The 15,411-nt window shown below is 55.9% G+C and overlaps 1 protein-coding gene across 1 annotated transcript in view; it reads left to right on the top strand.

Moving 5' to 3' along the window:
• LASP1 (LIM and SH3 protein 1) overlaps positions 1-15,411 on the top strand; it is a 33,782-nt gene that overhangs the window by 15,697 nt on the left and 2,674 nt on the right. Inside the window, exons 4-5 of the mRNA XM_009325620.1 lie at positions 6,360-6,444; positions 13,637-13,744. Of these exons, the coding sequence (XP_009323895.1) occupies positions 6,360-6,444; positions 13,637-13,744 (193 nt within the window). The remainder of the gene's footprint in view (positions 1-6,359; positions 6,445-13,636; positions 13,745-15,411) is intronic.

Raw genomic sequence — 15,411 nt, 5'->3', positions numbered from 1 at the left:
CAGCATCGCCAAAGCCACGGGGCACCAGGCTGTCCCCAAGACCCACCGAAACTTGGCTCCCTTCCTGCTTTACCCTCCCGCATCCCTGTACCCTCAGGCAGGGAAAACACCATGATGCTCCTACCAAAACAGGAACAAAGTGTTTGGATCCTGTTGTAGCATCAGCCAGAAGCAGGAACCAGGGGCACCTCCCTACAGGTAGCTCACGTGGGTGTTTTTTTTCCCTGGTTCCCATCTGTTCTTGAAAGGTTACTGGTTTTGCCTGAATAGCTATTACTTAGCAGCAGACTTTACACAAATGTCACGTTGAAGGGTGCGTGGGACTAATTATTTCCTTGCAGTTTGTCAGAAGAGGGATGGTTTGAAGCAGCTTCCCCCCGTTTGTCTTCGCCGCCGCTTGTGCCTGAAGCCTGTGGAGCCTGGAGGGTTTTTCTAACGGCCCTTCAGGGCTCCATTTTCCCTTAATGTGACTTTTGTTCCCTGCGTGGTTCTCCACCTGTTGCGCTAACTTAGGAAACAAGTGTTTCTGCAGCAGCGGGAGGGAGTGAAGGGCGTCAGGGCAGGTGTGCGCATGTTACGGGAGCGTACACGAGTGTGACACTGGCAGGGGACCTGCTGGCAGTGCCCAGATGAGCTCTTGCGGTGTGATCCCTTCTGCAGCTGCCGGCAGAAAGCCTCTTCCTCCACGGACTTCGGGCTCGGCAGGCTGCTGTGGTGGGCACCGAAATCCCTGCTGGTTCCAGTTTTGGAAGACTTCGGCTCTGATCCCTGTTGGTGAGGGTGGCTGTTGGGTAGTTGCACGGGTGGATTTGGCGTGTGTTGCTCGCGCTTCTTCTGAAAGAGCGAGGCAGGTTGAGCAATAAACACCTTCCCCCTTCCTGGCTTCCCCAGCCAAGACCTATTTATGGTGACGGCTGGGGGAGGGCAGCGAGGACCCACAGCTCCATTCCTTCCTCGGCTTTGACTGTGAGAAAGGGGAGAACCGGGTCTGTTCCACCACGAGACAACCCCACACGAGGAGGGACGAGCCCATCTTCGCTGCAAATCCCGCAGACGCCCTGTTCCCACGCACACGCTGCCTCCCATGCTCCCAACCCGAGGCAATTCACTCGCTGCTTTCTCATTAAGATTTAATTTATTGCTGACTATTACTGTGGCTGATTCTCATGCATAGGAGATGGTTTTTCCCTCTCTGGTGTGTGGCAGGGATCCGGGCGTCTGTGTCTGTACCGGCTGGGCAGGGGGAAGCGCTGGCTTTGGCAGTGGGGGACTGTCGCCACTCCTGCATCAGGATCCCCCGGCCTTAAATTCCCCAAGGACTGAAATGCCTTTTCTTTATCAGGCAGATCTCTTGAGCTGGGGAGAAAAGCGATGCCTAATCTTAGGGGAAGACGCTCAACTTGTGCTTTTCTTCCTACGCCTAGCGCAGACGGACAGATTACTCCTGCCTGCTAACAACAGTCTGTAGGGGCTCCAGGCTGAGTAAAAAGCTGCCCCAGATCCTTGGGAGGTTTCCTCAAAATCTAACAGAAGTGGAAACCTAATTCTAGCTTTGTCTGTGCAGTCTGTGGCTATCTCTTCCTCTCCCTCGCCAGACTGGCTGTAGCAGGGCACAGCCCGCTGTGGGTACGGTGTTCCTGTAAATGCAAGAAGCAGGGCTCTAGCTGTCTTCCAGAATATTTTTTCCTCCCCTACAACCGTGGCTTTTCGGTTTCCGAGCTCCACGGGGATGAATTTCTGTTTCCAGCCCTCGTAGTGACTGGGGCTTCCCTCCTCCCTGCATCCGGAGGCTGCTGCTGGGGACTCGTCTTCACCCAAGCGTTATTAGCATGCCCGGGGCATGGGATGCGGTTGCCATGGCAATGGGATGATTTCAGCTGGCAGCACCAGCAGATAGTACGGGAGCTCCTGGGCTGTGGCTGAGCCGTAAATGCGGCTCTGGCTGGCGGTGCATACAACTTAAAAATTGCATTTGCCCTTCACAGGAGCCATGTGTCTCACTGTGTGGCTTTCCTGCCAGCCTGGGGCTGCCTGCAGCCCTCCATCCCTGTGCCCTTCAGGGGATGGGGCTGTTAAAATTGGGGATCTCTGTAAAAGCTGCTGCTGAGCAGCAGGGACTGGATTTGTGAAGACCCTGGGCAGTGGTGATGGCACTTGGCATTCCTCGTAGGACTGGGACAGAGCTCTGTTCCCATCCTCACGGCGGGTCTGGGGCTGGTCTGCATAGCCCGTTGCCTTCCAGACCTGATCTGCAAATGGAGAATTAGCGACCTGGGAGGGCATTTGGGTTTTGAGCTGTTTGTACTTAAAAGGTGGCTTTGTTTTCTCTGACCTTGGTATGAGTCAGGCGGTGACTTCCAAGAAACTCAGGAAGGGGCTCCAGGATGTGAGCGGTAACTCGGGTAAAACAAGAGACGAGTCTCAGGACTGTCCTCTCGTGCCCCTGTAAGCTGAGGTAGTGCACTTATTGGATTAGCACTACTGTTAATTAAGGCCCAGCTCCCCTAGCAGCTGCCTAATGGCACCTGGGGTTGGACAAAAAAAAAAAGCCCATCTCCTGCTGATGGTGTTGGCTCCTGACTCTGCCCAGCAGATACTCTCCCCATAGCTGTGAGGCGTGCTGCCCCTTCCGAAGGGGAAAGGAGTCGTCCCCGCGAGCGGCTGAGGTGCAGCACCCCTTGAGCGAGGGCTGTTAAATGCAGCCTCCTTTGGCCACCGAAGCTTATGGGCTACTAAGAAGGGGTTTTTGTCACCTCTGCGATGACAAAAGGGCCTGCTTTCTCGATGTTGTCTCTTCAAGGTATGAACGCATTAACCCAGCAACTAGTGTGATTGCAGCAGCTTTTACAGGAGCAATCTTTGCTAACCAGAGGCCAAGCCGGGCCAATGTAATTTAGACCGAGCCCCTCCCTCGCCAGCCCCCCAGGCTGTTCATCTCCGCTGGCAGCAGACAGCAGCTGGTGTGGATCTGGCCCCTAGGTCTCTTATGCTGCTTTTCTGCTTCTAAAGTGTCACTCGCCGGTGCAGCTCTGTGGCAAATGCTCGGCTGCTGTCGCTGCTGAAGTGTCCGGCAGAGAGGTGGCATAGCACCCACCCAGACATCCAGACTCGTGGCACTGGCCGCCAGGAGATCAGGAGCTGTGGCCAAAATGTCCAGAACGCTTACATAAATGGCAAACCCCTGCCCAGTTCTGCAGTGTGGTGTCTACCCGGTGTCTGTTGCTCCTGGTGAGCTCAGGACTATCCTGGAGAATCAGATTTTATCATTATTGGAGTCTCAATGCAGGAATTTCTCTGCAGCAAGCCGCAGGCGGTAGCTTGGTGAAATATCTGCCTTGATATTGTATCCCAGTGTGAAGCCTTGACATACCAGTGCCTGAAGGTAGTGGGGAAGGGAGCCTGAACGCACAGTATTATATCCCCTCTAATCAGATGAATCTAAACAGAGATTAAACTATATCCTTCAAGCAGCTGGTGATCTGTTGTTTGTCTAAAACTGATTCTTGTCCTTCTCGATCTTATTGCTGGATGTTTGGGAGGGCTGTGGAGGGTTAATTAAGGCTTATTTGGTGTGGGTATGGCTGTGTCCTCTCTGCTCCCCAACGTGCTGGTTCAGGATGAGGGCTGGCTGGGGTCTCATGGCCGATGCCCATCAGATGCTCATGGGACGGCTGTCCTCAGATGGGCAGAGTATTTCCCATCCCTCGGGACCCTGGTGTTGACTCCCACCTCCCCTAAAGCAGCAGGCAGCTGGGATGGTGGTGATGGGCCACGGCAGCAGGTGATGTCCAGCAGGACAAGACGGGGAGCAGGGAGGTGGTGGTGTGGGGGTTTTGGGGGGTTGTTTCTTTTGGGGGGGTGGGGAAGCCGGCTGGAGGGTAGGTTCCCCTGCCATGCTGTGCACTGCAGGGCTGGGGAGGGGAGCAGGCAGTGAGCTGCTGCTTGCTGAGTTGTATTTTCCCCTTTCTGCAAACCACATCTGCATTGTTTGGTTTCTGTGTGTGTAGGGGGGGGTTCTCTTTATTTTTTCAGTGAGGCTGAGGCAGCTATTTTTATTCTCTAGTTTCCTGCGTTGCTGATTTACTGAGGTATGTGCTGTTCTTGCAGGTCTGTGGTTGCCTATCTGTTGCTGTCCTGCTCCAACAGCACTGCTCTAAGGCAGCAGCTTTCAACCAGATTGCTCCACAGGCAGCTGGCTTTCTCCTCATTTACCCTCGTTTGCCCACACTTTGGTTAGCCTTTGGCAGAGGTGCTAATACTGATTCTCTAAATAGATAATTGCTAATGCTGGAGCAAACAAGCTCGCAAAGCACAGCCCAGGGGCTTCTTAAGACCCACAAAGACCCATTTCGTGTGGTCTGTGAAGGGACAGGAGCTGCAGCTATCCCATAGTTTGCTGCATAGCCCTCAGGTGAGAGCTTGGTTCAGCCACCGGTTGGGCTACATGGATAGAGATGGGGGAACTGGAGGCTGCACAGTCTGAGTTATAGCCCTGGAACTGGGATCAGCATTGTGCTCAAAGCCTTCGGATCCCCGAGAGTGAGTGAGACCTCCCAGTCGTCCTCTGCGAGGAGCTGCAGTCTGTTTTCAGGGGACTGCTTAGCCCTGGTCACCTCTTTCAAGAGCTGCTACAGTGAGAGGACAGTCGGATTGCCTGGCTTTGCAAGAGAATTATCCAAGTTCTTGCGTGTATTTGAAAGTGAAACTGTGCTGCCCTGATGCCACACGTGTTCGGCGTGAACCAGGGGTGGTAATGGTGCCGTCTCTGCCGCCCAACCGCTCTCCTGTGCTAGGCAGCAACTTTCCTAAAATCCTGCAATCCTTCCGCCACTGAATTTGGGAGTCCTGCTTTAACTCTTGTGAAAGAGAAACCTCTGACACTTTCAAAAGGCAGTTTTCCCCTTTTTGCTCTCTGCTATCTGCATTATAAACCCAAAGTGCTGCCGTGGAATGTCTTCGGTTTCTTTGCCATCCCATGAGAGCAGTTACCATCTGTTCAGTGTCAGATTTCCTGGGGAGCGTTGTGCACGGAGGGCTTTGCCTCCACGGCGGCCAGTGCTGAGCAGTCTGGAAACGTTCCTCTTGCAGACAGTTTCCTCTGCACCACTTGTAGTCCTCCAGATACAGCGAGGCTGGCTGCCAGGACTGGATCTGGCCATGGGCGAGAGCATCCTCTGTGATGCAGGGCATAGCTGACCCCAAGTGAAGGCTCAGCGCTGGGTCCTGAGTGGTAAAGCATCATGCTGTTGGGACTGACCCTGCTGCTTCTTGGCAGCGTGAGAGACTAGTAGTAACTGCCATCGGGGTCTGGTCAAGCCCGGCTGGAGGTGCTTGCACACTGAACCTCCCCTGTTACGGCAGCGGTTTGCCTCTCGCCATTTTCCATGTCTCCTGGAGGTGGGAATGGCCACGTGAAGTTCACCCGTCTGCTCGGACGGGGCTTGTAGCAGCCTCCAGCTTTAGGATTAGATGTTTACTTTCTGCCGCTACCTGAGTTCTTCTAACTGTTAGTTCATGTTGTCCGTAGCAAAGACTGCACGCGCTTTTCAGAAACTGCTATATGGCACTTCAGAACAATAGCTGCTGGCCTGTAGCCAGACCATGACAGAGGCCTCCTGCTTTCCACTCCCATTCCAGGCATGTCCCGAGGATTCACTAAACTTGTCGAACTGGTGCAGATAAGTAGTGCAGCCTCTGCCCCAAGACGGGCACGGTTACGTTGACATGGTCTGTGCCAGGGTCGTGATACCCTGCAGTACCAGAAAACCATAACGTGAGGCTTGTGTGGCTGAAACTTCAGTAAAATAAGCAAGTAAAACCACCCTGCTCCCATCTGACCCTTTACAGCTGGAACAGTGAAACGGGCACAGTCGTAAACCCGAGCGTTAGCAGCATTTACTTGGACTAATGTTACCCTGAGGACTGTTTAATGAAAAATTGAAGATGTGTTAAGGTCTCTCCAGAAATGAGGCATAAACCTTGAATGGCTTCGTCCCCTGGGGAAAAAACCTCCCATTCCTCTTTTTCGATAAATCTGAAGTTTAGCTGAAGTTAATATATTGAGATTGGGAGAGAACCCAGTGAGAAATGTGTCTGCTGGGGAAGGTGTCAGGCGGAGGTGAGCGCGTGCAGTGAGAAGTGCCGTCATCCCAAATGGCTACTGCTAAACCTGCGCCTTGATGCGTCTGCAGCCCTGGTTGTGCTGCTGCTGCTCGCCGTGATGCTCTGGAGCGGGGCCGCAGCACTTGGATCTCCTGGCACTTGCAGGGGGCTGCTGGTCGTGGGTTGGATGGGAGAGGGCAGCAAGCGTGGTCGTGGGTTAGGAACACCGTGACTAACGATCTCCCTTCTCTCCCCAGACACTACCCGAAGCAGTCCTTCACTATGGTGGCAGACACTCCTGAGAACCTGCGTCTCAAGCAGCAGAGCGAGCTTCAGAGCCAGGTGAGCGCCCAGGTCTCTCCTCGCCCGGGGCCGCCGTACTTTGCCCCATCGCCCTACGTTCTCCCGGTGCTCTGGTGCTTTCCTACGCCCTCGCACAAAGGAGGGAGAGGCGGGTTTGGGGCGTGGGTCCCTCCTCTCAGGTTTTCGCCCATCTCAGCTGTTTGCTCTTCCCTTCATCCGTGGCTGCTGTGACCTCCCGGAGGCGGGAGGGGTCCAGCGGGCAGTCCGCCGCTCCCAGTCCATGCCTTGCACCAGCTTATCTTTTCCCTGCTCCCATCCAGCATGTAATCGGGTGAAATGGCAAACGGTCTCATCTGGACAGGCGTTGACTCTCTAGGCGAGTATTTCAGGTAAACCCAAACCTTGTAGGGCTTGAAAGCTCTGGCAAGCAGAAATAAACAGATAGAAGGGATAACGACTGGCACAGATAAGGATTTCTTTCTCTGGTGGGAAGAGAAGAGCCTGTTTGAGAAGGGTGTTGTCCAGACGTGTCCTGTTTTATTCCCTGAAGGCGTCCCTGGATCAGCAAAAGTCCCCAGCGTTGACGCACGGCTGTGGGCTGGGTTCTCGCACCAGTATCTCCTGATGATGCAGTGGGAACTGCTGGGCTCTTGGTCCCTTGGGTGGGCCAAGGAGCGATCCCTAGTTTCCTTCTCTTACTCTAAAACACCGAGAACAGAAATGTGAGCATCAATTTTGCGGAGAAACAGCACAGAAACGGGCAGCTTTGGTGGGTGACCCTTCTTTGTGGGACTTTGCTCTGCTGAGAGGCTGTGCTGAAGTGTCTTGAGACGATGCCGAGAACCGTTGTCGTGAGCTTCGATGTCACAGAACTGCAGACGTGTGCTCAGAGTACGCTGCACTGGAAGAAAATGCATCCAGAGGCAATTTTGGCTTGAGTCAGCGTCTCGCAGGAGAACACAGGATGTGGCAACTGTTCTGGGAATCTATTTAATTTCTTTTTCCCTTTGAAAAGGGGCAAAAAGACTGCCCGGAGTATTGTCAGCAGGGCACGTTGGCTCAGCTCAGCGTTGTCGCAGTGTTGGTCCTGGGCAGAGGGAGGACAGCACAGGATTTGCCGTAGTGGTGTGCTCAGGGTGCGCAGTGGTTTTTCGGGATCAGTGCACTCCTCTCCCTGCCGTGCTGTGAAGGACACTGTGACCTTCCTTCCGTCTCCTCCCATTAGCCTGAGAGTGCCAGGAGCTGGAAAGCAGGTTGCCTGGGAATGCATCCCGCCGGAGGAGGGGGAACCTCAGGACCTCACCTGTTAGCAGACAGGGCTGGTGGTGCCCGTGCAGGCAGCACTGAGTTTTGAAACCTCGCCTTTTGTAAGGTCTCTTCCTCAGAGCAAGTTGCCCAACAGCTCCCTGGCTTGCACAAGCGCAGCTTGGCTCAAGCTTAGAGCTCGAGCTCAGCCTGGGGCTGGCTTTGTGTTTCATAGAGTGGTTAAGGGGACACAGTTGCTTTTCCATGGTAACAATCGAGATAATGCTGTACCGAGCGGTCTGGAGTCTCCAGCGCTGTTCTTAAAATGAATTCAGGCTCTTCATTAGTTGTTGCTTATTAAAGGAGACCCTGGGGAGGGAGTGTGCTCCGCTGCCTGGGCTCTTCTGTAGCTGGTTGGGACTTTCAGCTCCTCGTGGTGTGCGGGAGGTGGCTGAAGGCAGAGCCAGCTGCCTTCCAGGGGAAGGGGGTGTCTTCATACAATCGAGCCTGCACCTCCAGAAGCTGCTCACTACAACTCAAACGCCAGCAGGACCTCTGTCCCTGGGAGAGAAGCAGCCGTGCCCAGCTCCTGGTGGTCTCCTGGACTTTGGGGGCTGGAGCTGGGGTAGCACAGAGCTGTAAGAGCTTTCTGCGCTCTTGGTTGCACGTGAACATGTCAGAAGAGGGGCTGGGGCAGGGTCTTCCAGTCTACCAGGCACCAGCACCCCACCTTTTCAGTGCTGGTTTCACACCAGGATGAGCTGCAAAGTAGGACTTCTCTGAGCGGGAGGGAGAAGAGGCTGCTGGGGAGGTGCTGGCTGTTTGGGTGCTGGCAGAGCCCCTGCGGAGAGGGGCCGGGGAGGGATGCAGGAGCAGTGGGAGGGAGGTGGCACAGCTGAACCAGGTGGAAACTGCCAGGCTGAAGTGCCAGGAGCCCTGGGGAGGATAGATACTAAACACACTTCAGATAAGATCTTAATTCCTCTCTGCCTTTGTTCTGCCTACAAAGGGAGTCTCCTATTTTCCAAGCGCTAAACATTTGGATTTTTCTTGAAGCACTCTAGCTAAAACACCAGCAGCCCTCTGGTTTATTGACAATCCCTTCTTACTAATTGCAGGAGCTGAGCAAACCCCTGGGGACGGGAATAGGTCACTTCAGCCCTTCCAGAGCAGGCAGCAGGGTTCACAGTCTTGCAAATTAACTGGATGAACTGGAGCTGTTAGCTGAGACAGGGAAAGGCTTGTGGCGAAGGGCTCACTGGCTCCGCTTTGCTGTGATGACAGCCTGGCAGAAGGGCTTCTGCACTACAGTTTGCCAGTTCAGGTGCCACCTAAAAAGTGCATCCTGGCTGACACTGCTGGGACAGTGTCATGGGTCTAGTAGTAAAATTCCTTGTGGAGTAAGATCAGGGTTATGCGAACAGTTGCATCTTGCCTTCAAGCTTGCCTTTGCCAGCCAAACTCAGCTGTGGCCGAACCTTTGGTCCTCGGTGCGAGGCTTCCCCGAGTGCGTGTCCCTCTGGAGAAGCTGTGGCTGGGAGCAGCTGGAGCTGCAATAGGAGAAGGGAGATCGCTGGGTCCGTGTCCTCTGCGAGGGATTTCTAACTGACGGAGGTTCGTTCCCGGGCAATGGGAGCAATGCTTCCCAGCAGTTCTGCCCGTTCCTCTGGAACCGGGCTCCTGTGGGGCTGGAGAGCTGCTGTCCTTGTAGATGACCCTGAGGAGGCTGATCCTATATTTTCTCCCACCAGAAATACACTCCCTGTCCACCCCGGTGTGACTGGAAAAGCCGGTGGTTCACCGGAGCTGCTGCTGGCGGCCGTGCCATGCGCGGGGAGGTGGGGATGGGGCTGGAGCGGTTTCATGTCAATCCTGATGCCTCCGCTATTTGTGTCTGCTGAGAAGGCGTCTTCTGTTCCGGTCACTGGTAGATGCTGGATAATGGTGTCTTGTGTGGCTAAATGAGTCTCCAAAGTGACACCTTTTACGCCTGCAGCCTTCTCTTACAGCCCACGTGCGGCAAGAAAATTGCAGGTTCCCGTCCTGTGGCTCCTTTTTCAAACTCTTAAAATGGGTGTTTTTGGGTGCAGCCCTTCCTGCCGGAGGGCGGAGGCTCCCGTGGCGTGGGAGGCAGGTACCCGTCTCCTGTCCCCCCTGCAGCCCTGCGTCTGTCACCCCGGGGAGCTGCTGTCGGTGACATCGAGGACGTGGGCACAAGGAGGGTTTAATGTGCTTGAGCTGAGACCTGCAAGGGTTTATAATGTGTGAAGGGCCGTTCTCCGCTCCCTTCCGATAACGCACAGATGCACGCGTTGTCGCTCTCCTTCCTATCATGGAGGGAACAATTCCCCTGGGGAAATTAATTGTGGATCCCATTTTATTATTATTATCATTATAGGATGAGGTGTGAATACGGCACTGTCTGCATCACTCTGCTCTTTAATACAGTGTGTGGATGAAAGGCAGCTACAAGCCAGAGCAACGGGAGCGGGTCTGTGGGTTGGCAGGCATGGCGGGAGGGGCAGGAGTGATGGCTCTCTACAGCTCCTTGCACGGCGCTGAGCTGGTTCCCAGCGGTGCCCACGTGCCCTGTGAAAACACGACGGGACGTACCGAACCGTGCGTTTCTGTCCCTCCTTATCCCCCAGGGTCACCTGCACTGGAGTTTCCGAGGGAGCAAAGGGAGCAGGACCCCAGGAGCGTGGCTGGAGCAAGGATTCCTGCCTCTCTAAGGGCAGCCTGTGCTGCAAGTGGGATTCCTCCGTGGCCGGGGGTCGCAAGTCGCCTCTCCCCACCCAGCGCTGCGGCCAGACTCCTGCCTGCACAACCCGGTGCCTATACAAGGGCAGGGAGAAGCTGAAAGGCGCCTTGTCTGAACGCTTCCTCCTCCTTTCCGGCCTTCTCGCTCAGCCCTGGCGATGGCTGCAGCCCGGCAGGACCCGGCCGCTCCTGTGCCAAAGCCAGGAAGGGCCGTGGATCCTGTTAAATTGCAATTCCCCCGTGCTGAGCACGGGGACAGTGTCTGCCTGGTGGCCTCCCTTGCTTCCTCCCAGCGTCGCCCTGACGCTTGTGCCATGCTCCAATTTCCATGGCCAGGCACGCTGGGGTGCGGGAACCCCAGCTAGCTGGGCGCACCAGCCTTGGACATGTGTTTTGGGTTAGATCTGCCCCCAGGCATGAGCATCTTCCCCCACAACTCCTGGATCGGGTCCCCCCTGCAGTCAGGCACCCCTGTACGGCAGTTTTTTAGGGCCAGGTTCCTGTACCCTGAAAGTTAGAGGGGTAAAAAAACAAGGAAGATGGAGGGGGGCGGGATTTAGGAGGGTAAAAATACAGAACTTGTCAAAGGAACTGCTTAGCCTTGTGATTAGCTTCTTGCTTGGTGACTATCTTTCTAGCCTGCATTTCTTCAAAGCTCGTCAACTTGTGCATTTGCAGCCAGCGCTGGCACCCGGTGCCCCCCTCCTCGGGGCCGGCTGAGCAAGAGGCTGCGGGATAAACCCTCTTCTTTGGAGCAGCATCTCCAAGCACAGTGGTGGGGCCAGCATCCCATGCCCAGGCTGCAGAGCTCTGAAGGAAGACAGCCTTTACTGAAAACGGAGCAGATAAAGGACAAACACAACCCCCCTGCCCGCCTGTCGCTGCGGCTGAGCAAACTGGGGCTGGTGCTTTTCAGAGCAGCTCGTGGGGCTGACTCACCCCCTCCTGATCCCCTGTCCGGGTGTGTGTCATAGGTTTTATGTCACAGCTCCGTTAACCTTTGGTTCCTCGTGCCCGACGGTTAACACCTCGAGCCTGCTCCTTCCTAATCGGTGATGTTCAAGATGTGTTCTTTAACCCAGCTAGCAAAAGTTTTTTCTCTTATTGCTTCAAGCAAAAGGAGACTTCTGCCTTGAAATGGATCTCTTGTGTTCCTCTGATGTGCTTTGGCATCTTGGTTGTATTAATATCCTCCCAGGGTGGACTCTGCAGCCTGGTTCATTAAGCCTTTGCTTTCTAATATCGCATTAGGGTTAGAAATCTAACGTGACTCATAGATCATACCATCTAAGGGTTTCTGTGATATCGCTATCTGCCCCATGGCTGTGAAAAAGAGGTAGGGGCTCTGACATGCTTTCAAAGCTTGCATTTCTCCTGGTTTGCAGGATGGGAAGAGGAAATGTGTTTGCAAGCAGAGCACCGAGCTCTGGGGTATCTGCGCCGCTAACCCATGCAGCCAGCGGTGCGCTCCTGTGTGCCTGGCGGTGCCCACTGCAGAGCTGGTGTCTGGCAGCCCCTCCGGCTCCAGCCGCGGGCGCTGTGGCCCCTGAGCCGGCACAGCCTCCTGGCAGGGCCCGCTGGGGGGTGGGATGCACAGAGCTGGCCTGAGCCTGCATCCCGTGCAAAATGGAAACCGCCGTGTCTCATTTTCCCCTGGAAATCTCTTGTTTCCTGTGTCGTTCTGGACCAGAGAGGGGGCAGGACCTGCTCCGTGATGTGCTGCGTGCCCGCAGCCCTGGCTGGCTCCAGCACTGGAGGGGTCTGACCTGGGCACGTCAGCGTGGCCCAGATTCTGCCTGCCCCTGCCTGCTGTGCCAGGTCCCGCGCTGGAGCCAGGCAAGGCCATGGGAGAGCCCAGATGGCAGCAGAGGTGTGTCTTGGCTTCTCCAGAAGATATTATAAAAATGTTTGGCAGCCTTTTCTGAAAGGTGTTTCCAGGCCCAGCTGGATGCGCTGTCTGGACGGGAGGCAAATATGTGAGGTCTGAAGGAGCGTTTCCGTAGGAGTGTGTGTTGGGGGAGAAATCAGCTTTATCCCACCTCCCCTGCCGTGCTGCCAGTTCTCTGCCTCCGAGCTTTATCTTGGCACGGCACGTGAGTGCGGTGCCGATCTGCAAGCACAGCCCTCATCCTGCAAGCTCTTTGCGGGGCCAGCCCGGCTTCCCGACCATCTGTCTGGCAGGCTGCGGGACGGGAAGGGTTACGGGAAGCTGCCTGTGCTGGCCAGACACGCCGGTGTCTGGCCCCTGTGCTTGGGCGAGCATTTCCCTGCTCCTGCAGCGGGAGGGAGCGATGCATCGGCTGCGCTCCCATCCCGCTCCATCAAGAGCGGCTCCTGCTCTGCTTCTCCCACCGCCGGCACCTCTGTCCCCTGCCCGCAGCCTCCCACCAGCCGGAGGGGGTGAGCATCGGCCCCACATTGCACACACAGAGCCAGGCTGCTGTGTCTCTCCGTGCCGGTTGCACAGGGGCCCAGAGGTTTAATCTGCTTGCGTGAGAGTCCGTGGTGACCTTTTCATTTTAGTGACAACATACAACTGTCCGCGGTGCACAAGGCGAGCTCCGGGGAGGTGAATCCCTGGGAAGGGCAGCTTTGCCTGCACGTTTTGTCTTGTGCAACAAGACAGAGCCCCTTAAGGCTCTTTCCTCCCCAGATGGGCAGAGGTAGCTCCTGACAGCCATCGGTGCAGGGCCAGATCCTCGCAGAGAGGATGGAGGAGGTCAGGGTGTCTCTCTGCACATCTTCCCCCCCCCACCATGAAAATGGGGTGTAAGTGTCTGGCAAACAGAAACGAGGATGCTTGAGTTTTGCTAGCCTCCACCCTCTGGTTTCATTATGGTCTTCCTGGGTATATTCCTTCCCAGAGGCGGCTAAATGTCCCCTGACGTGGAAATGCTCTTGTATGGGTGTAGCTCATAAAATCCTCGGGGCTCTCAAGCAGGCAGCTTGCCATGGGTCAGCTGCTCTGTGTTACGTGACTTGGGCGCACTGGTAGCCCACAGGAAATTCAAAGTAAATCCGAGTTACCCAGCCCCTGCTGAAAGAGAAGCAAGATCAGCAGACGCATAGGAAGCTGTTTGTGTGTTTCAGCTCTTGGCAATACCCCATTTTGCTGTTACTGGATACATTGGGGGGGTCTCCCGAGCAAGGCAGAGGCCCTGTTAGAAAGCTGCTGCATCTCATGAAGCACATGGGTCTAAATATGGTTTTTGTTGCTTGTACCCAGATTCGCTACAAGGAGGAGTTTGAGAAGAACAAGGGGAAAGGCTTCAGCGTGGTGGCTGACACCCCGGAGCTGCAGAGAATCAAAAAGACTCAGGATCAGATCAGCAACGTGAGTAGCTTCTAATCTCTGCGTGTAATATTGCCGTGACCTTCCTCCCGCCGGAGGAGGCTGGGGGGGGCTCTGCCCGTGCAGACCTGTGCTCTGACGGCTGCTAACGGGCACGCGAGGCTGCAGCATCTTGAAAGCCTGGCAGCGTTCATTCTCCAACCTGTTTGCCTGGGCATCTTGTGACCCTCTTGCACCTTTCCCAGCTCCTCCGTGCTGGCAGATGCTGCAGCCGGATCAGAGTTCTTCGCTTCTCCCGAGGTGCTCAAGTCCACGTTGATTGTGAGAAGCAAGGAGGGGAGCAGCAGAGAGTGGCATTCGGTGGGGGCAGATGTGGACCGGGGCAGTCCCGTCCGCCCCAGGTTGTCACCATAACCCACAGCGTGGGTGGTGCTGTGGGGTCCGGGCTTGCTGGCGCCAGCCCCACGCTGCTCCCCCTGCGGGACTCCAGTCCCTCTTGTGCTCTCTGGCTTGTGTTTGTGTGTGGAAACCCTGGCCAAAGGCACACCTCTTCCTCCTGTCCCTTTGCAGCTGTGACTGTCCTCTGCCAGGCTCCGCTTGCCTTGACCCCTCCTCTGACTCCTGCAAAGCCCTTTCCAGCCATCCGGCTGTCGGGAGTGTTTGCTGCAGCTGCTGCTGTTGGTTTGTGCCGAGGCTGCGCGCGGTCCCCAGCGTCCCACCACCTGCTGTCACCAGCCTCGAGGGTAGGACAGGCAGTGTCAACCCCTTTCCTTACCTACAGCCCACATCTTGCGGTGGCCGCTGCACCAGAGCAGCCTTGCAGGGAGATCCTCAAGGTTCCTTGGCCACGCACAGCTTCCCTCCTGCCTCGATGCTGAGATGAAGGGGTTCCTAGGGGCTGGGCACAGCAGCATCTCTGTCCTCCCTTGACCTTCTGGAAGGGGAGCTCTGTCCTGTGTCTGCAAGAGACCCAGCTCTTCCATTTCCAAAAATTGTCTTAAAACCACGTCCAAGTTCAGTGGCAGCTGGCCTGGCAGCTTGTGCTTCACCCAGCAGCCTCCATCCATGTCCAGGTGCTGGTGGTGCGGTACGTGGCAGACGTGGACGTCTGTGTGTTGCCATGGTGAAGGCGGAGGATGCACACTTGCACGTATAGCTGCAGCACTGGGTGCGGCAGACGTGGGGTATATCTGTCCCCTGCCCAAACTCGACCCTGCGCTCCCAGGCGGCGTGGCACAGGAGCCCGCAGTAGCCTCTGCCCTCAGCAGAGCGCAGGGAGTTAATTAACCTTTAGCTGCTAGTGAAAGTCATGAGTGTTCCTTATCAAACAGCCCGGGAGCTGTTGGAAAACCCCGGCAGGGCTGGGAAGGCTGGTTTCTCCCTGACCAGTAAACCCGCCCCTGGAGTGCAGCTTTGCATGAGGAAACTCTTGGGCGTCCACTCGGCAGGCGGCTTCTGTGAGCTTCTCCCAGCTCTGAGCTCTGCAGTGCCCTGAGCTGCTCTCCCCGGCTGAGCCCTGGGCAGTGCCGGGGGGAGAAAAACCCGATGCTCTGGGGTGCTGCAGGGGTGTGAGCCCGAGCCCCTACAGCCAAGGTGATGCAAGACGTGGTAAAAGCCTGTCCCAGAGCTTTTCCATCCTTAAGCATCCCTACCTCGGGGACAAAGCCCCTGGCTTGGGAGCTGCTGTTTGCTTCCCTGGGGTGTCCAGG

Source organism: Pygoscelis adeliae, unplaced genomic scaffold, assembly GCF_000699105.1.
Source record: "Pygoscelis adeliae isolate BGI_AS28 unplaced genomic scaffold, ASM69910v1 Scaffold706, whole genome shotgun sequence".
In the NCBI taxonomy this organism is placed as follows: Eukaryota; Metazoa; Chordata; class Aves; order Sphenisciformes; family Spheniscidae; genus Pygoscelis; species Pygoscelis adeliae.
The sequence above is the reverse complement of the archived record's forward strand: the minus strand, read 5'-3'. Positions and strand labels throughout refer to the sequence as shown.